This window comes from Lycorma delicatula, chromosome 1, assembly GCF_047948215.1.
Source record: "Lycorma delicatula isolate Av1 chromosome 1, ASM4794821v1, whole genome shotgun sequence".
Classification (NCBI taxonomy): Eukaryota; Metazoa; Arthropoda; class Insecta; order Hemiptera; family Fulgoridae; genus Lycorma; species Lycorma delicatula.
In genome coordinates this window covers 211933144-211950064 of record NC_134455.1, presented here as the reverse complement: position 1 = coordinate 211950064, position 16921 = coordinate 211933144, and the positions used below count along the sequence as shown (strand labels likewise).

General features: G+C 31.1%; 1 protein-coding gene across 3 annotated transcripts in view; it reads left to right on the top strand.

Annotated features, from left to right (window-relative positions):
• The window catches only part of Rae1 (ribonucleic acid export 1), a 53781-nt gene that overhangs the window by 24524 nt on the left and 12336 nt on the right, over positions 1 to 16921 (top strand). For all 3 annotated transcript variants that reach the window (XM_075371496.1, XM_075371505.1, XM_075371488.1), the window contains exons 4-6: positions 2366 to 2539; positions 4666 to 4737; positions 7025 to 7178. In XM_075371496.1, coding sequence (XP_075227611.1) covers positions 2366 to 2539; positions 4666 to 4737; positions 7025 to 7178 — 400 coding nt within the window. The remainder of the gene's footprint in view (positions 1 to 2365; positions 2540 to 4665; positions 4738 to 7024; positions 7179 to 16921) is intronic.

The window sequence follows — 16921 nt, the reverse complement described above, 5'->3', positions numbered from 1 at the left end:
ACTGGTAGATGATCAAACCAGTCTGAAACAAGGGAATAATCAAAACAGTGCATAGTTTGGGAACTTGGTCCAAAAATGATTAACATTGTCTTTTGGGATATTCTTGGTTAACTTTCATTGACTTCCTGAAGAAGAATTAAACTGGGCAATATTTTTCATCTTTGCAGGATCATCTAAATGAGGAAATAAAGAAAAAAGTTAACATATTTGATGAAAAAGGTTTCTTTTTTACCAAGATAATGTTTACTCTTCTGCAGTTGTAACAAAAAAATTGTTTGAATTATTCTATGAAGTTCTTTTCCAGCCTCCCTATTTGCCAGACTTATAATCTTGAAATTATTATCTGTTTCTAAATAGTATCAAAGGAAGTGGCCTGGTGGAAAGAAATTTATGCAAAATGATAAAATTATGTCTGAAACGTCTGCCTATTTTGAAGACTTTGATAAACATATACTACTGTGAAAATGTGAGGCTTTGTTGGACTGTTTATAAATTTGAAAGGCTATGTTGAGAAGTAATAAAATATTTTTTACAAAAAATCATGTCTTCTTTATTTTTGCACAGACTTATGAAACGCCCAACATAATTAAGCAGATGACTAAAGATGATATCAAAATATTATAATATCTGAAAAATTGAACTAGTAAAAATTGTTCTGATTTTCCTTTTTCAAAATAAAAGTTTAAGATTATGATCTGACTTGCAGAAATAACATTGTCTCACCTCTGTGGTGGTCATTTACTACAATCACCTTAGTACTAGTAGATATTATGTTCAGAAAAAAATTGTATAAATTGAAGGAAACATGCTTAAAATAATGTTATAGTATTGCTTGAAGGAGTTGTGATTATTAATCAGTGATTTTAGAAATAAAGATTTAAACCAGAGCAGTAATGACATATTCATTGACAATACAAACGACGGGCTACTATGAACATCAACAAAGAATACAAAACAATAATAACCCTTAGAAATTTAATTATTTCAGTAAATTGCTAGTAAATTTTGTAGAAAGTACCCAACATTTCTGCAACATTTTCATTCCAACACAATAATGAGGTCTTGATCTCAAAATCACAAACCATCATACTCAATATCAAAAACTCTATCTAGTGGCTTACATTTACAATAAGTTCAACTGCAGAAATTTTACTCTAATCACAGGAAGTAAATTATGATTAACTAATTGGCTGGCAAGAACACCAATAGGAATCGTAATTTTTTTTTTTAAATCTACATGAAACCTGTCAAAAGTATAAGCTAAGGTCATATCAACAGCCAGTCATTTCAATTTGAAATATCGGAAAATTTAATTTTTTTAAACTTATCATTTTTATAAAAGTCATTGGTGAATTTCATCAGCATATAATAATTTATAAACAACAGTATCAGTGAAATAATAGATGACAATAATAATTACTGTAAAAAACAAAACAAATATCAGTTGTGTAGTAGTGTACGTCTAAAAATGAAACACATTGTTACATCACAACTAACACACTATTTTAGGTTAGAGAGAATAAAATCATTGAATATCAAAATTGTTCGTAAAGTATGTACTATATAGTTAGTTAATTTTACAAAATATTTAAGTCCAAAATTATTTACTCCTATAGAAAAAAATCCATTTTACTAAATGATCTTAACAATTTTTCTTTAACTACACTATTTTTTTTAAATTTCTCAAATGAGAGGTATTTTTAAAATTTGTATATTTCTAGTGTAAGATCTGGGTGTAGTTTACACCCACAATATGATAGAAACACTGTAAGTTCTACTTTGTCAGTACTAGCTAAGCTAATTGGGATGATTCTATCGCGAAGAATGAGTAGAAAGAAATAATTGGTACACTTAAAGCTAAATTTGAATAAAACAAATTCATTACTTAAAAAATTTTTAAAGAAACCTAAACATTAAGAAAGAAAGATATGTAAAATATTTATCTTTTTCAAAAAATAATTGCTAAAAAAAATCAATCAAACCACAATTAATTGATCGCAGTTTTTTGCGAGATAAATATAGTTTATAACTTTTGTATAAGTTATGAAAATAATTTTTAGAAAATAAACATTCAGCCAAAATTAAATGTATACATTTAAAAAATGGAATAACAAAAAGTTAATGTGAAATTCATATAAATTAAATTAGTTTTTTTATTTGGATGATCAAGTGTTGCTCTAAATAGAACCAATTGTATTTTCAATGGTTAATTATTTCTAATGGGCTCAATATTTTTGGTATGAGGGTCTTTAACAGCATTGTCTCCTTCTTTCAGTTAGCTGCTTAATTATGTTTATGATCATTATGGTTATTTTTTCCTTGTATAGACTTTAGAATAAATGTATTCTTTATTTGCTTTTTTTAGGATGGAACCAAAGTATTTATGGCATCATGTGATAAAATGGTGAAATGTTGGGATTTGGCTACAAATCAAACAGTTCAAGTAGCTGCCCATGAGGCACCTGTTAAAACATGTCATTGGATTAAAGGTGCTCAGTATTCTTGTCTGATGACTGGGTCATGGGACAAAACACTAAAGGTACCCTAAAAAGTAAATTAATATTATATTCAGCATTAACAAAGTCATTTATATTATTTTTACAGCAACAGCAAATCTCTTTGTAATAATATGACATCTTGCTTACTGATAATAATTGAATGGGATTTTGTAGAATTTATTTCTATTAAAATTTTGTGAAATAATTTTCTTTTATATGTTAACTCCCAAAATGTATAATCTTTTTTTTGTACATAGTTTTTTAAATCCTTTATTTGGATTGCATGCAGGGAAACCTGTTTTGAATCGAGAATTTTTTTCTAAAAAGTGTCTTGGATGCTGATTAATATGGTCATTAAAATACTCTCATTAAATAGAAAAATCTGAAATAAAATTCAGTAATAAACACAAATAATATCACAGCACCATATATTTCATCAATTAGCATAACAGTAATTTGAATTTATCTCCTGTGAAGATAAGACATTACAATTTTTATCTTAAATGTTTGTATGGTTTTAAATACCATACAGTAAACATTTTTTGATAAAAAGTTTGAAATAGTCTATATTTGTTGTGTTTTTAATGACTTAATTTTCAAATAACATCATATCTTAAATTACAATTATGATATTGAAGATGATTTCTTAGCTATAACTTTTCTGCATCACAGAGGTAATAAATGATTAAAGCTACTGGCATAATGGTTGGAGACGTTGGAAGACGTGAGCGAATTCTAACCTAAACTTATCTAAATTAAAACCTCAACCTAAATTGGAGTGGTTGTTTTGTCAAGAAATATTTCAAATGTTTAGGTATTCTGTTTAGGTAATAACAAGCAATTAAACTTTATCCTACTACTAGTAAGGAAACACTTTCAACCTGTTGGAAGAGCCAAAAGAAAATTTGATCTTATAGCCTTGCTCATGCTAATTGGCATAGAAGTAAAGAGGTAATCTTCCTTCTTGTTGCTGCAAACCCTTACGACAGCCCACAAACCCAAGCTAACTGAATAAATTTGTATCTTTACTAGCCTCACTAGATAAGAATTAAATAAAGGTGTGGTCTTCACATTATGAGATATGGTCTGAATTGGATTAGACCAATCAATTTCAGATCGTCTTAAGGTATTTGCTGATAAATTATAATTTTTTAACATTGTCACCATATTCAGTTTAAAACAGAAGCTGTTTTATTTTTAGGATGTTCATTATTTTTTTTTGTAATTTGTTTTTAGCAGCCATTTTATATTAGCAGCCAATTTTGCAGTTAGCAGAAGTTTTAATAACGTTCTTGTTTTTAAAGATAAAGTTTATATAGAAACATCATTAATCTGCATAAAACATACTACATTTTATGTCCAGAACATATTTTGGCTTTTGCTGAAGGAATTAGCTCAAAAAGGTAATTGAAATCTAAATTATAAAAACTCAGAATCTCAGCTTTGAAACTAGGTATCTTTGGAGACTCACCTTCAAGTTTAGTTTGGGAAGAGGCTTCATATGAAGCTGTCTGAAAAATCTGAGATATTTTGTTAATTTTAATTTTTTTTAGAAGTCTTTAAATATTGTAAGTTGGATAAAACAAACTATTCAAACTGAAATAACTTAAAAGGATGGTATCACAAAAATTTCAAATTTTATGTTTGCTGCATACAGCAAAAAATGTGTGTGTGTTTGCACGTGCATGGTACATGACTTAATACTATAAGTAAAAAATATGGTCACTAAAACTTAGTTTACATAAGAGCACCATAATTTCAAATTCATACAATTGCCATTTATATTTTGTAATTAAAGCCATTATGATTAAAATTTAAGTTTTCAACTTTCTAAATTTGGTAGGACTGTGACCAAAAAAAAGATTTTACAGACATTTTAATTTTATATTCAGTGATTTGATATAGATTGACCCCAATTCAAAGATGAACAGAGCAACAAATAAACACCAGTATAATAAAGTTTAACATTAAGTTTGACAGTATTAAACTTTATCTTATTGCTAGTGTTTAATTCCCGAGTGAATTTATTAGTTGGACAGTCTATTAAGAGAGGAATAATTTATTAACCGTTTATGGTGCACACTTAAGATTGATGGATTGTAAATGATTGTATAAAAATATTTTAATGGAATAAAAATGTAATTAGGTTTTCTTTTTGCTTTTGTAGTTCTGGGATATTAGAAGTTCAACCCCGATGTTAACTATAAATTTACCTGAGCGGTGTTATTGTGCTGATGTGGTAAGTAATGCTTTTGCCACTTTTCTTTGTTACAAATTATAGAACCATATTCTCTTCTATATTGTACACAGTAAAACATTTTCTAAATTGGGAAATTGTGAAAGTGAAAAGGAGGAATAGAAACCTTCATAAAAATTTCTGTAGAGAGTTCTGCTTTAACTTACAATATAGCAGACCTTAGAGGGGAAAATTCTAAGTCCCAATTACTTTGACGACTATTTTTTTCTTTTTAATGAAAAAACTGAATGTTAATTAGTGTTATTTACTTTCTCAACTTCATTTGGCACTAGTGTTTTTTTTAGTAATTGAATTTTAATTTAATCATAACTTACTACACATTAGACTCTTTAGATTAGATTTAATTTACTATGCATTTGGCGTTGTTGGTATTAATACAATTGTATAAATTAAATTTCCACTTACCAACAATTTAAAAAATGTAAATCTTAGTACTTTCGGAACTGTTACTCCATCTTCAGGAATTTTCTAAAAGATGTTAATTTAAATTCAAATCAGTCTTTTTTAAATTAAACTTTTATGTTCATAATAGTCTGTCATCAAGAATAAAATTAATTCGTACATCACAGTAAAGTCATGTTTGTAAGATGTTTGCAACTATTATGAAATAGATTTAATATTAAAAATATTAAATTTGTTTTTATTTGTAAACAAGTTATATATTAATTAATTATTAATAGGTTGGTAACATTTTATTTAATATTAAATTTATTTCATAATAGTCGCAAACATGTTACTGTCTTTTTGACAAACAAATTAATTTTATTCTTGACAACCGACTATTACGAATATAACAGTTTAATTTAAAAATGATTATTGATTTGAATTTTAATTAACATCTTTTAGAAAATCTTTTAGAAGATTGAGTAACAGCTCCAAAAGTACTAGGATTTACAATTTACTCTTTTTAAATTGTTGGTAAGTGAAAATTAGTATATACAATTTTTTAGATTACTGCTGTCAAAATCGGTGGCAAAACAAGCTATTTTTGCTTGTTGAAAAAGATTTATCTGTAGTGGCAAAATATTATTGCAATCAAAATCTTTGACTGAACATGGTAATATAAACATTTTGGGCAAAATTCTTGCCTTTTTTTAATTTTATTACAGTTTTTTTTTTTTTTTTTTAAATGTAATTTTAGTAGATAATTTCTACTGAAAAAAGTTGATCAAGCTTTAAGTTAAATTTTTTTACAACCATTTTTTATGAACCAGTATCTCTTTTTAAAGTGGACATCTGCCAAACAAGTTTTATTATGTCTCAGTGCTTCAATTTGAGAAAAATCTTATGCATTTTTGTATTAAATTTCTTTTTGTTGAAATGTGAGCCTTAATCAAAATCTATTTCAGGCAAGGATATTTCTTGACTCAGAAACAGTGAAACCAGTTATACAATAATAAACTGGAAAGAAATATTTTTCATCCTCTTATAGCAGTTTTATAGCCATTGTATCAAAATTATTATAGATATTGATTCAAAATATATCTAAAAAATTTGCTTTATTAACTTTGCCAATCACTTAACCCAGAATTCTAGTTAGAATCTAAATTCTAATCTAGAAACAATGTATGTCAAAAATCAATTAGTTTGCCATTGCATTTGCTTACTAATCTTTCATTTGTCAAAGATTCTTGTAAATTATATTGTATATTATTTTACTGCCAGAAATACAAATTAATTAATCTAGTATCAATATAATCATCATTGATCATAACCAGATTCTTATAGCTTGCAGTTTTGATAAACTTTTGTGTCAATACAATGTAGTATTAGTCATTTTTCAGTTATTCAACAGTAACAAGTTTGTCAAACAGATTCCTCTTTAATTGGCAAAAAGTAGGTGTATTTTTGTACATTTCATAGATGTAATACTGAAAATAAGTAATCAGTAAGTCATAAAAATGGAAAATCAAAGGCTTGGTGTATCACTTTTTTACATAAGTGAATTCATTCATTTGGAAATTCTTGTCTTGTGGAAGAACCATTGTCTTTAAGTTTATTTGTATGATAGTCTTCGGGTTACAGATCAGTGAAAGAAAATTAACATTATTCTTTGTATTTACTTTATATAAATTAAAAGCAACCAACATCCTTTTTGGTTGTATCATTCCTTTTTATATACTTAATGTTTCTGCTCATAAGCATTACATTTACTGAATATATATTGTAATCACTTGCTGATAGCAGGGAAAGAAAGATTATTAAACATTAATGTAAATATAAACTAAACGTACTTATTAAATAAGCAATTTGAATCTATTAATTTTAGGATTATCCAATGGCAGTGGTTGGAACAGCTGCACGAGGTCTAATTGTTTATCAGTTGGAATCACAACCACGAGAATACAGACGAGTTGATTCACCTCTGAAGTATCAACATAGATGTGTTGCCATATTTAGAGATAAAAAGAAGGTTCCTACCGGTAAGGTTCTTAAATTTATTACTGTTGTTTATTGCAAAAAACATAAATTATTGATTATCAGATTATAAGTTGTAGATTATATGTTGTCAACTGCTGAGATCCCATAACCAGATGACTAGGTGACCTTACAAGAGACACCAAACACTCCTGAAACATTTATTTAACGTTCTGTCTGAAGAATAGGAAGGATCCCACTCCAGACTTACTGGGAAATTGAGAAATAAAATTATTTCCTTTTGTCTTCTCTGAGCTAAATATATTTCTACATATCAGCATTCTAAGTCCTTTGAAGTATAGGTAACATTTAATTAATTCACTAAAGGAACTGGCTGTTTATTGAATACTATAATTCTCATAGTATGTAATTTTGATTGCTACATCTAAGATTTATTTTTTTACTGTCATGTGAAAAACTAGATAGTTAATTTAAAGCAACAAAACTAATGTACTCCTTTCTGTCAAAAAACAATGCTTAATACACATTATCTGTTATCTGCATTTAATAGGGAAAAAGTAATGTTATTTAGAGTTAATTATTTGATATTCAGTTTTAGTGGATTTTTTCTTGTTAGTACTTTCACAATTGCCTTATCTCATTTGATGACATTTAATTCTATAAAATTACAATGGACAACCAAAAAGAGTGAGGCTGTGTCTAAGTTGTGAGCTACACTGAATGGAAATGGGTGAGAGCACCAGTTTTGGCCGATCTGCGCCATGCCCCTTCCCCACCAACTTGCTCATCAGTGACGCAAATTCAGTTGTATCACTGAGCTGAACCTGTAAGTTATAAAATGACACCGCATTTACATTTCTGAGACTAATAATTAGGGAATTATTAAGGCAGGATGATATAGAACTTTTCATTACGCTACAAATTTCTGTTCTGGTACCCATATGTTTTGGTGTGGCTTTAAAGATGTTTCACGTCAAAAAATAATAATTTGGAACTCATATAAAAGTAGGTGAATTAGAATGAATGTACAAGTATTTTTTATGCTGAATCTTAAAATGAAAACAGTTTTTCTTCTTCACCCTCAGATTTTTAGTTGCATCCCTTTAAAATATTGAGTAACTTCTTAAATAATAGAATAAAAAAATAATAATGTTAATAATTAAAATTCCTATCATTATTTTGCAGACATTTACATTTATCTTAATCTTGTTTTTGCTATTTTCCTTTTGTGTTCAGTGAGGTCCTCATTTATCATCCAACAGTAGTCACTCATCATAGATTCATCCCATCTGCCTTGATAACCTTTCTATTTGCAATTATCTGTGGAACTTTTCTCCTTGTTCATTGGTGATGTTACCCAATTTTAAAGGGAAAAATTCCTAATGAGAATATAAAAAATAAATTTTCAGTGACATTCTGCAGTCTAAATTTTTGTAGTTCACTAAGAGTTCATTTATAAGCTCTGATAATGGTTTTCAGCTTTTTTGTTAGAAAAGCAGTGACAACATCTTTGAATGACTTCTTCCATGCTGCTAGTTCTTTAGGATTCAGTTTACTGTAAAATATATTTTCATAAATTAATTTTCTTATTTGTGGCCCAATGAATACTCCCTCTTTTAATTTGGCTTCACTTAAAATCTTCAGCTAAATATTTGAAGCTGTCTCCATCTTTATCTAATGCTTTTACAAAATTCTTCACCACGCCTAGTTTTATGTGTAGAGGTGGTAATATGATCTGCTTCGACAAGGGGAATATTGACAACATTTTTCCTTTCCTGGGGTAAACTGATTTCTTTTTGGCCAGTCTGCTACTACTGCATAATGTTTCTGTAACTCGACTATCCCACAAATATAAGAAACATGTATTTTGTAAAACCACTCTGGAGACTGAAAAGAAGCCTTAATGTCATTACTATTGCACATTAGGTTATTTTATTATGTTTTTAATTAAGTCAGCACTTTACCAGTGTGATTTGGTGAAAAATTCTGTCCAAGAACAATTCTTAAAATGACAGGTTTTCCTATAACCTTGATCTCTTGCAACAATGGAATGTTCAGTCTTAAGTTACACTAAATGTATTGTATGTTAATAAAATAAATAATAATCTTTCATTCTGATTGGTACATAATAATACATTATATAGATCATGTCATTATAAATATAAAAAATACATGTGATAAAGTCCATTTTAAATATTAGAATATAAACATATGAAATTATGTTAAGGTAAAGACATAAAATATGCAAAACTACTACAAACATGTATTAGTATACATATACACAACACTGTTTACATTGATGTCGAATGGAGAACAGAAAAAAAAAATTTTTTTTATTTAAAAATGTATCTACAGAATAATATTTTCTATAAAAAAAAATTAATTTTATTTTTTAATCTTTTATAAATTGTTGTGAAAATTTTTCAAATGTGTTTGTAAATTATTAAAAACAGAAATAGAAGCATAAAACCCTTTCTTGTAGGTTGCAGTATTATTTTAAATTATGTTTGGTTGTCTGGTTTGATCAAAGTAGATATTTTTTCAGTAAGTAATTATTCTTGTTAGCAAACATTCCATATTCATAAATATAAACACAAGGGTAAGTTAACATACGAGAGTTATTTTTTTTTCAAGGTCCGATCGGTCACGAAATAAAAACCCGTGCAAAAATCGATTGAACCTTTGCGCATATGTGTTGCACAGCGTCTCTAGTATGGCCTTCAATCACGCCGCGTCACTTTGTTTAGTTCTGAACACGCAGCTAGCACATAAACATGTCTACACAATAGCATCTCCCGCTAAGTGTGAAGTGCGTGTGATAATTCAATTCATCGACGAATAAGTAATGTGTACGGTAAAACTTCAATGAGTGACAGCAAAGTGTAACAATGGTGCAGGAACTTTAAAACAGGACGTACAGATGTCCATGATGCAGGCGGTCAGGGAAGGAAGCGAGTGTCAACTGATGATCTCATTGAGCGAGTGGATGAGGCAATTCGAGAAAATCATCAGTTCACAATTTCTGTATTGAGTGATTCGTTTCCTGAAATTTCAAGGTCAGCTCTCTACACCATTGTGAGTGAGAGACTTCAGTACCGCAAACTGTGTGCGAGATGGGTTCTCAAGATGCTGTCCGACCATCACAAAACAATGATAATGGACACCTCCCTAACATTTCTCCAGCGCTACCACAATGAAGGAGACAATTTTTTGAACAAAATTGTTACAGGGGACAAGACATGGATCCATTTCGAAACTGAAGAAACAAAAGAACAATCCAAACAGTGGATGCATACTTATTCTCCCAGTAAACAAAAGAAGTTCAAGCGAACCTTCTCCAACAGAAAGTGTATGGCTACTGTGTTCTGGGACTGGAATTCATGGAACGTGGCACAACCATCACTGCAGCCTCATACTGCATGACTCTTCAACGTCTACGAAGGGCAATTCAGAATAAGCAGAGAGGAATGTTGTCATCAGGCATTGTCTTTCTCCATGACAATGCTTGGCCGCGCACTGCAGCTGTAACAAAGAAGCTCCTGCAGCGTTTTCGTTGGGAAGTGTTTGCACCCACCATATACCCCGGACTTGGCTCCATCCGATTCTCACCTCTTTGCTCACATGAAACACTGGCTAGGAGGACAACATTTTGGCACAGACATCGAGCTGCAGACCAGCATAGAAACATGGCTGAAAACACAGGCTGCTCCGTTCTATGACGAGGGTATTGGAAAGTTGGTACCACCCTATGAAAAATGTCTAAATCGGAGTGGGACTATGTAGAGAAATAGCGTAACCTATGTAAGTACTTGTTACAAATAAAAAATTTTTTATTTTCACTTTGGTTTTAATTTCGTGACTGATCGGATCTTGAAAAAAAATAACCCTCGTATTTAATTTTCTATATATCCGTCTTCACAGTTGATTATAGGTGCCAGATAATCTCACATCCCACTTTTTGTATCTTAAAAACTCTTCATAATTTTTGATGGAGCTCCAAGAAATGACATTATACTTTAAACAAGAATAAGAATATATATAATTATAAAGTGTTTAATAATGCACTTTTCAAAACAAAACATTATGGTTTAATTTTATTTCGCACTAAATCAAAACAATTATTCCATAAGATTTATCATCTAACAAAATGCCCAGAAATTTGATCTTATGAGCAACAGAAATACAATCATAATTATTAAAGTGAATTCAATCCACACAATCAGCAACATTCATCATCTACCTGAAAACTACAAGCAACATTTACATCCATATTTAAAGTTAGAAGCTTATATCTGGTGAATAATTTTCTGGTGTTATTGTAGAATTTTCAGTTTTGTTAAATAATTTTCTTTACAAATGATTCAACTGGTATCATTTGTAAAAAGGGTTACAAAAGATGAAATTTCAGCTTGTTAAGCTGTAGTTGATTGTATTCCAGCTGCTCTGACACCATACTGCTAAGTTTTTCATCTGTAAACATATAGAACTAAATTGAATGCTTACTGAAATTGCAAAAAGTGAAAATGGATTTTTTTATTATCTATAAAATGTAAAATATTTTCCAAAAAGTGGGAAATGGCTGTTTCTACAGACAGTTTTAAATCATGATAATTTGATTTTTTTCAAAAATATCTGAAACTTTCTCTTTTAGAAAATACAGATTGTAATGAAATAAGCCTATAATTTTGTAAATAAGTGCGGAAGCTGTTGAGAAGGGGTAAAATAATAGAAGTTTTACAGCAGCTGGGAAATACTGTCTTGCTCCCTTGTTTGAAAGATTCATAAATTAAATTTGTAAGAGGGATAAGAGTAGCATCTACAACTTCTTTTAAAATATTTCCAGGACTTTCATCATTACCCACTGGATTATTTACTCTTAGTATTTAACAAGTTTTAGCTGATGTAACTTATAACCTGGCTGATGAAAGAAAACACTTGAGTTTCAGCTGTTGTAACTAACAAAAATAAAATATACATACCAGATTATATAAATTAAAACAAAATAAACTGTAGAATATTTAGTTTATTTGCTTTAAAGTATGGACTTTACCCTTAAAATATTTCAGGTCTTTTTGGTAATTGTTTCAGAATTAATGGGTATTAGAATCTCTGTTAATTGTATCAAAATATTTTTTTTACAGTTACAAACAGTTTCAAAATGGAAATTAAAAAACTGGTTGTTTTTTACTTCCTTGTACAAAGTAAAGGAAGTATTATGATCGTAAAAAATGTAGGTTTTCAGATTTCAACAAAAATATACATTTTGATCATCCCTGAATCCATTTTGACTAGTTTTGGCATGACATCTCCAAAAAATTTGGATTTTTTTGGACTTTTTCTTAACTGCAGTAATAAGCCCTCATTGAGAGCTTTTCAATGATTAAGTTACATTATTTTCATTGGTTCAAGAGTTATAGCCAAATAAAATTTTAATTAATGAAATATATGGATCTTACAAGGGACACATCGGTTTGAATCAGACTTAATCTCCTTTTTTTATTAAATTTTTTTTTTAAATTTAAATATTGATTTATTAATAATTTATTAATTAACCTCTCTTTGTAAAAAAAAAAGTTTTACAATGAATTATAATTGAATATAACAAAAAGAAAATGAAAAAAATAGAAGTTATTAATGAAATAAAGTTTTATGTGCTTTTCATTTTTAAAAAATGTATATATTATGTGTGTATTTTAATAGGCGTACAAGGAAGTCATATGGTCCACTCAGATATTTTTAAAAGTAGGGTAGTGTATAGTAATTGGCCCTCAGATAGTTATTGGCACTTAGCAATAAAAATAAAGAAAATAAGTTTAAAAAATACCAAACAGACAGGGAATAGTTATAGTCACAAATTGAATAAATACTATTTTTGATTAGTAAGTTGATAACTCCGTAAAGTGAATAAAATTGTAGTTGGGAAACAAATAAAAGTTGTACACATATGATAAAGAGACTGATGTGAATTTACTCAATAATGTATTAAGCAAACACTAATTACTAAGTTTTATAGCCAATTAAATTAAGATATGAAAGGAATGCGAGAAAATGACGTGTGGCAGAATCTCCTGAAAAGTATGTGAATGATGTCTGATTAGAAGTCTTGCTCATAAACTAAAGATTAATCTAACATAAATTTTTATAAGACTAAAACAAAATAAAACTAACCCTATCTAAAACTAATTACATGGAATTAATTCTCGTAAAAATGAGATACGAAAAATGTATGAATGATATTATATAACAGCAACCGCAATAAAAGATTTAAAACATACAAGAGTAAAAAAAAAAACCATTTAAAATATAAATTCCTCATGTGACCCAGCTCAAAACAAAGTAAATGAATATTAGGAACTAAAATATTTTTCTTAGTGAGCTGATTATAAGCAATAAAAAAAACAGTCAAATATAACAATTTTGTTTACAAGTAAATTAATATCATATTGGTATTGTATTGAAAGAATTACGTATAATACCTCAATCTAACATTTACATTTAATGTTTAAGCTTATTCTAATTTTCCATTTTGCCTAGCCTCCGCAGCTTTCCTTCCCACTATACAATGAGCTGCGGAACACTTTACATTATACACATATACTACACCAAGAACACTACATAAATTACAACATACACAATTACACAACAACAACCTACACTGATATTTCTTACATTTACACTCGGTGGTGTTGCGACATCTTACGAAACGCAACCGTAACCCAAGGTGGGTTAAAGCCATTCACAAATCGTGCCGATGGGTGAATGGCTCTACGTAGTGAGTCTCAAACGATGTCCTCTGGGCACCAGGGCGAACCCAGTTGTATTAGCTCCAGTACGCGTGCGCTCTGCTGGAGTGGTCCATTTTTCGCCGGTACTCGTGGGACCAAAATTTCAGTTCCAACAATAAACACAATGATGGTTGGTGGTCCATCTGAAAAAACCACCAAATACAGTCTTGTGAAGAGACCTCGGTCAGCTTTGTCTGACGAGGATAAAAGTCCTACTGAAGAGAACCACAACTTGTTAGAATCGAAATATAAAAATATTAGATTCGTTGTTCTCAGAAATAGTCAGGAAGGTGGCTCCCTTCAAAAGGTTTCACCTTTCTTAATTAACAAAACCATAACAAGTGCAAGTGGCTCCCCGAAGAATATCAGGAAATTACACGACGGATCGATTCTGGTTGAAACATTCAACGATGAACAGAGTCGATCTATCTTATGTCTCCGTAATATGGGTGGTATAAATTTAAGTGCAGAATGCCACAAAACGTTAAATACGAGCCAGGGTGTAATTTTTTGTCGAGACCTTTTAGATATAGATATCTCGGAAATAGTTGATGAGCTTTGCCACCAAGACGTTGTTGAAGTGAAACGTATAATGAAACGGCAGAACGGAACAGAAGAACCGACACCGTCTCTTATATTAACTTTCAATCTCCCTGTTCCACCAGAAAAGATTAAAGTGGGTTACCTCTCAGTTCGGGTACGACCATTCATACCCAACCCACGGCGATGTTTCAGATGCCAAGGTTTTGGTCACACTACAACATCTTGCACGAAAACTGAGATCTGTGCTCGATGTGGTAAATAAGGTCACAACAACACTAACTGCGAAGAAAGTGAAAAATGTGCAAACTGCAGTGTTCCACATACAGCCCGCTCCCGAGATTGCCCAACTTTTAAAGAAGAAAAGGCAATTCTCAAAATCTGTACGGAGCAAAAACTATCTTTTCCGGCTGCACGTAGAGAATATAAAAAGATAAACAATTCACGGAACCTGGTTAAACCAGACGTATCTTTTGCCACCGCTACATCTAAACAAATTCCTACAATTGTTAATAATCAGCAGTGCGGATCCTGCAATGAGCTTAAAAAACTTGTTCAGATGCTATCTGATCAAGTAGCTTCACTTACAGCCACTATCTCAGAGCTGACAAAAATGAATAAAAAGTCCTCCGTCGCAGTTAGTGAATCAAACAGTATGATACATACGAAAGTTCCTGTTCCTAAAGTCGTACCGGCACGAATAGCGACTATCACAGCTGGCAGTAAGCCACCTAATAAGCTCCCCATAAAGGGAACCCACATAACTATCTCCTCTGGGATGTCAACTACAGCATCCCATTCAAATAAATCTCCTCCACCATCACCTCATATACTGGAGGATATGGTTGAAGAACCACCCGACCCTAGGGCATCGGAGTTCTTTAAAATAAAAAATACAAAAAAGAAAAACCGAATCACGTACAACTAATTTTTATATAATTTCCGAAATTTATTTTTTTATTTATTTTTTACACTTATTAACATTATTCACTGGAATGTTAGAGGTATTCGGTCCCGCATTGAAGATATTAGAGTACTAGCGCACACACATGATCCACTAATCATGTGTTTCCAAGAAATTCACCTTCTACAACATGACCGAATTACACTCAGAGGATACTTCTGTGAGAGATACGACTGCCTAGTAGACAGTAGGGAGATAGGTGGAGTAGCGATTTTCATGAAGAATGGGGTGTCAGCTACAAGAATTCAACTAACCACTGTTATTCCTGCTATTGCAGTAAAGGTCTCTATTCCCTTCAAATTGCATCTGCAATCTGTATCTCTCACCGAACACTGAGTTCAGTGCTTTAGATGTCTCAAATCTCCTCACGCAAATACCATCTCCATCGTTAATAGTAGGAGACTTCAATGCCCATCTATTTCCTGGGGCTCAACCTTCTGCTCCACTCGAGGAAATATGATAAACAGATTGAGACAAGATTTTGACCTTTGCCTACTGAATAATGGATCACACACATTCATGTCCTTATCAACTGGTACTGTATCTAACCTTGATCTTTCCATATGCTCACCGAATGTGCTCCCTCATTTTAATTGGTCTGTTTGTGATGACTTTCACGGCAGTGACCATAGACCAATTATTATTGGTTTCGGTGTAGACTGCGAGATTAAAAGAAGGCCACGGAGATGGATTGTTGAAAAGACAGATTGGAACTGATACCATAAAGCATTCCAATCTCAGTATGACGATGGAGCGAACATCCTCGAGCAATATTCTTCTTTTACGTCCATGATACTTGAGAATGCCAACAGATATATCCACCAACATCGGGTAATCCTAGACGTCCTTTCGTTCCATGGTGGAACGAAGATTGCAAATATGCTATTAGGAATCAACGCCAAGCACTACGCAAATTTAATCGTAGGCCTACAACAGAACATCTAAATTTATACCGCAGGGCTAGAGCGGTGTGCCGTCGAGTATTCTTGGATGCTAAGAGGAATTCATGGACGAAATACGTGAGCACTATCTCACGCACTATTCCCATGTCTACTGTATGGAAGAAAATTCGTGCAATTTTCGGATCACCGAAGCAATCTATTCTCGGTCTTATTGATGAAGGAGAACTCCTTTCATCATCCTCGGAAGTGGCAAATAGTCTAGCAAAATCTTTCCGCTCGGTGTCTCTCACCTCATCATATAATAACGATTTTCAACGGTACAAGATACAAATAGAAGTATTATCGTTAAACATTGGTGATTCGGTTGGTGAATTAAACACTCCATTCGTATTTAAAGAATTGTTACATGCACTTAAAAATTCACGAGACACTTCCCCTGGACCGGACAACATTCGCCTTTCCATGCTTTCACACCTTCCTAATTCGGCACTACAACAACTTTTGAATATTTTCAACGGTTTATACTCCGAACAAGTCTTCCCACCCGGCTGGTCAGAAGCATTTATTATACCAGTACTAAAACCTGGTAAAGACCA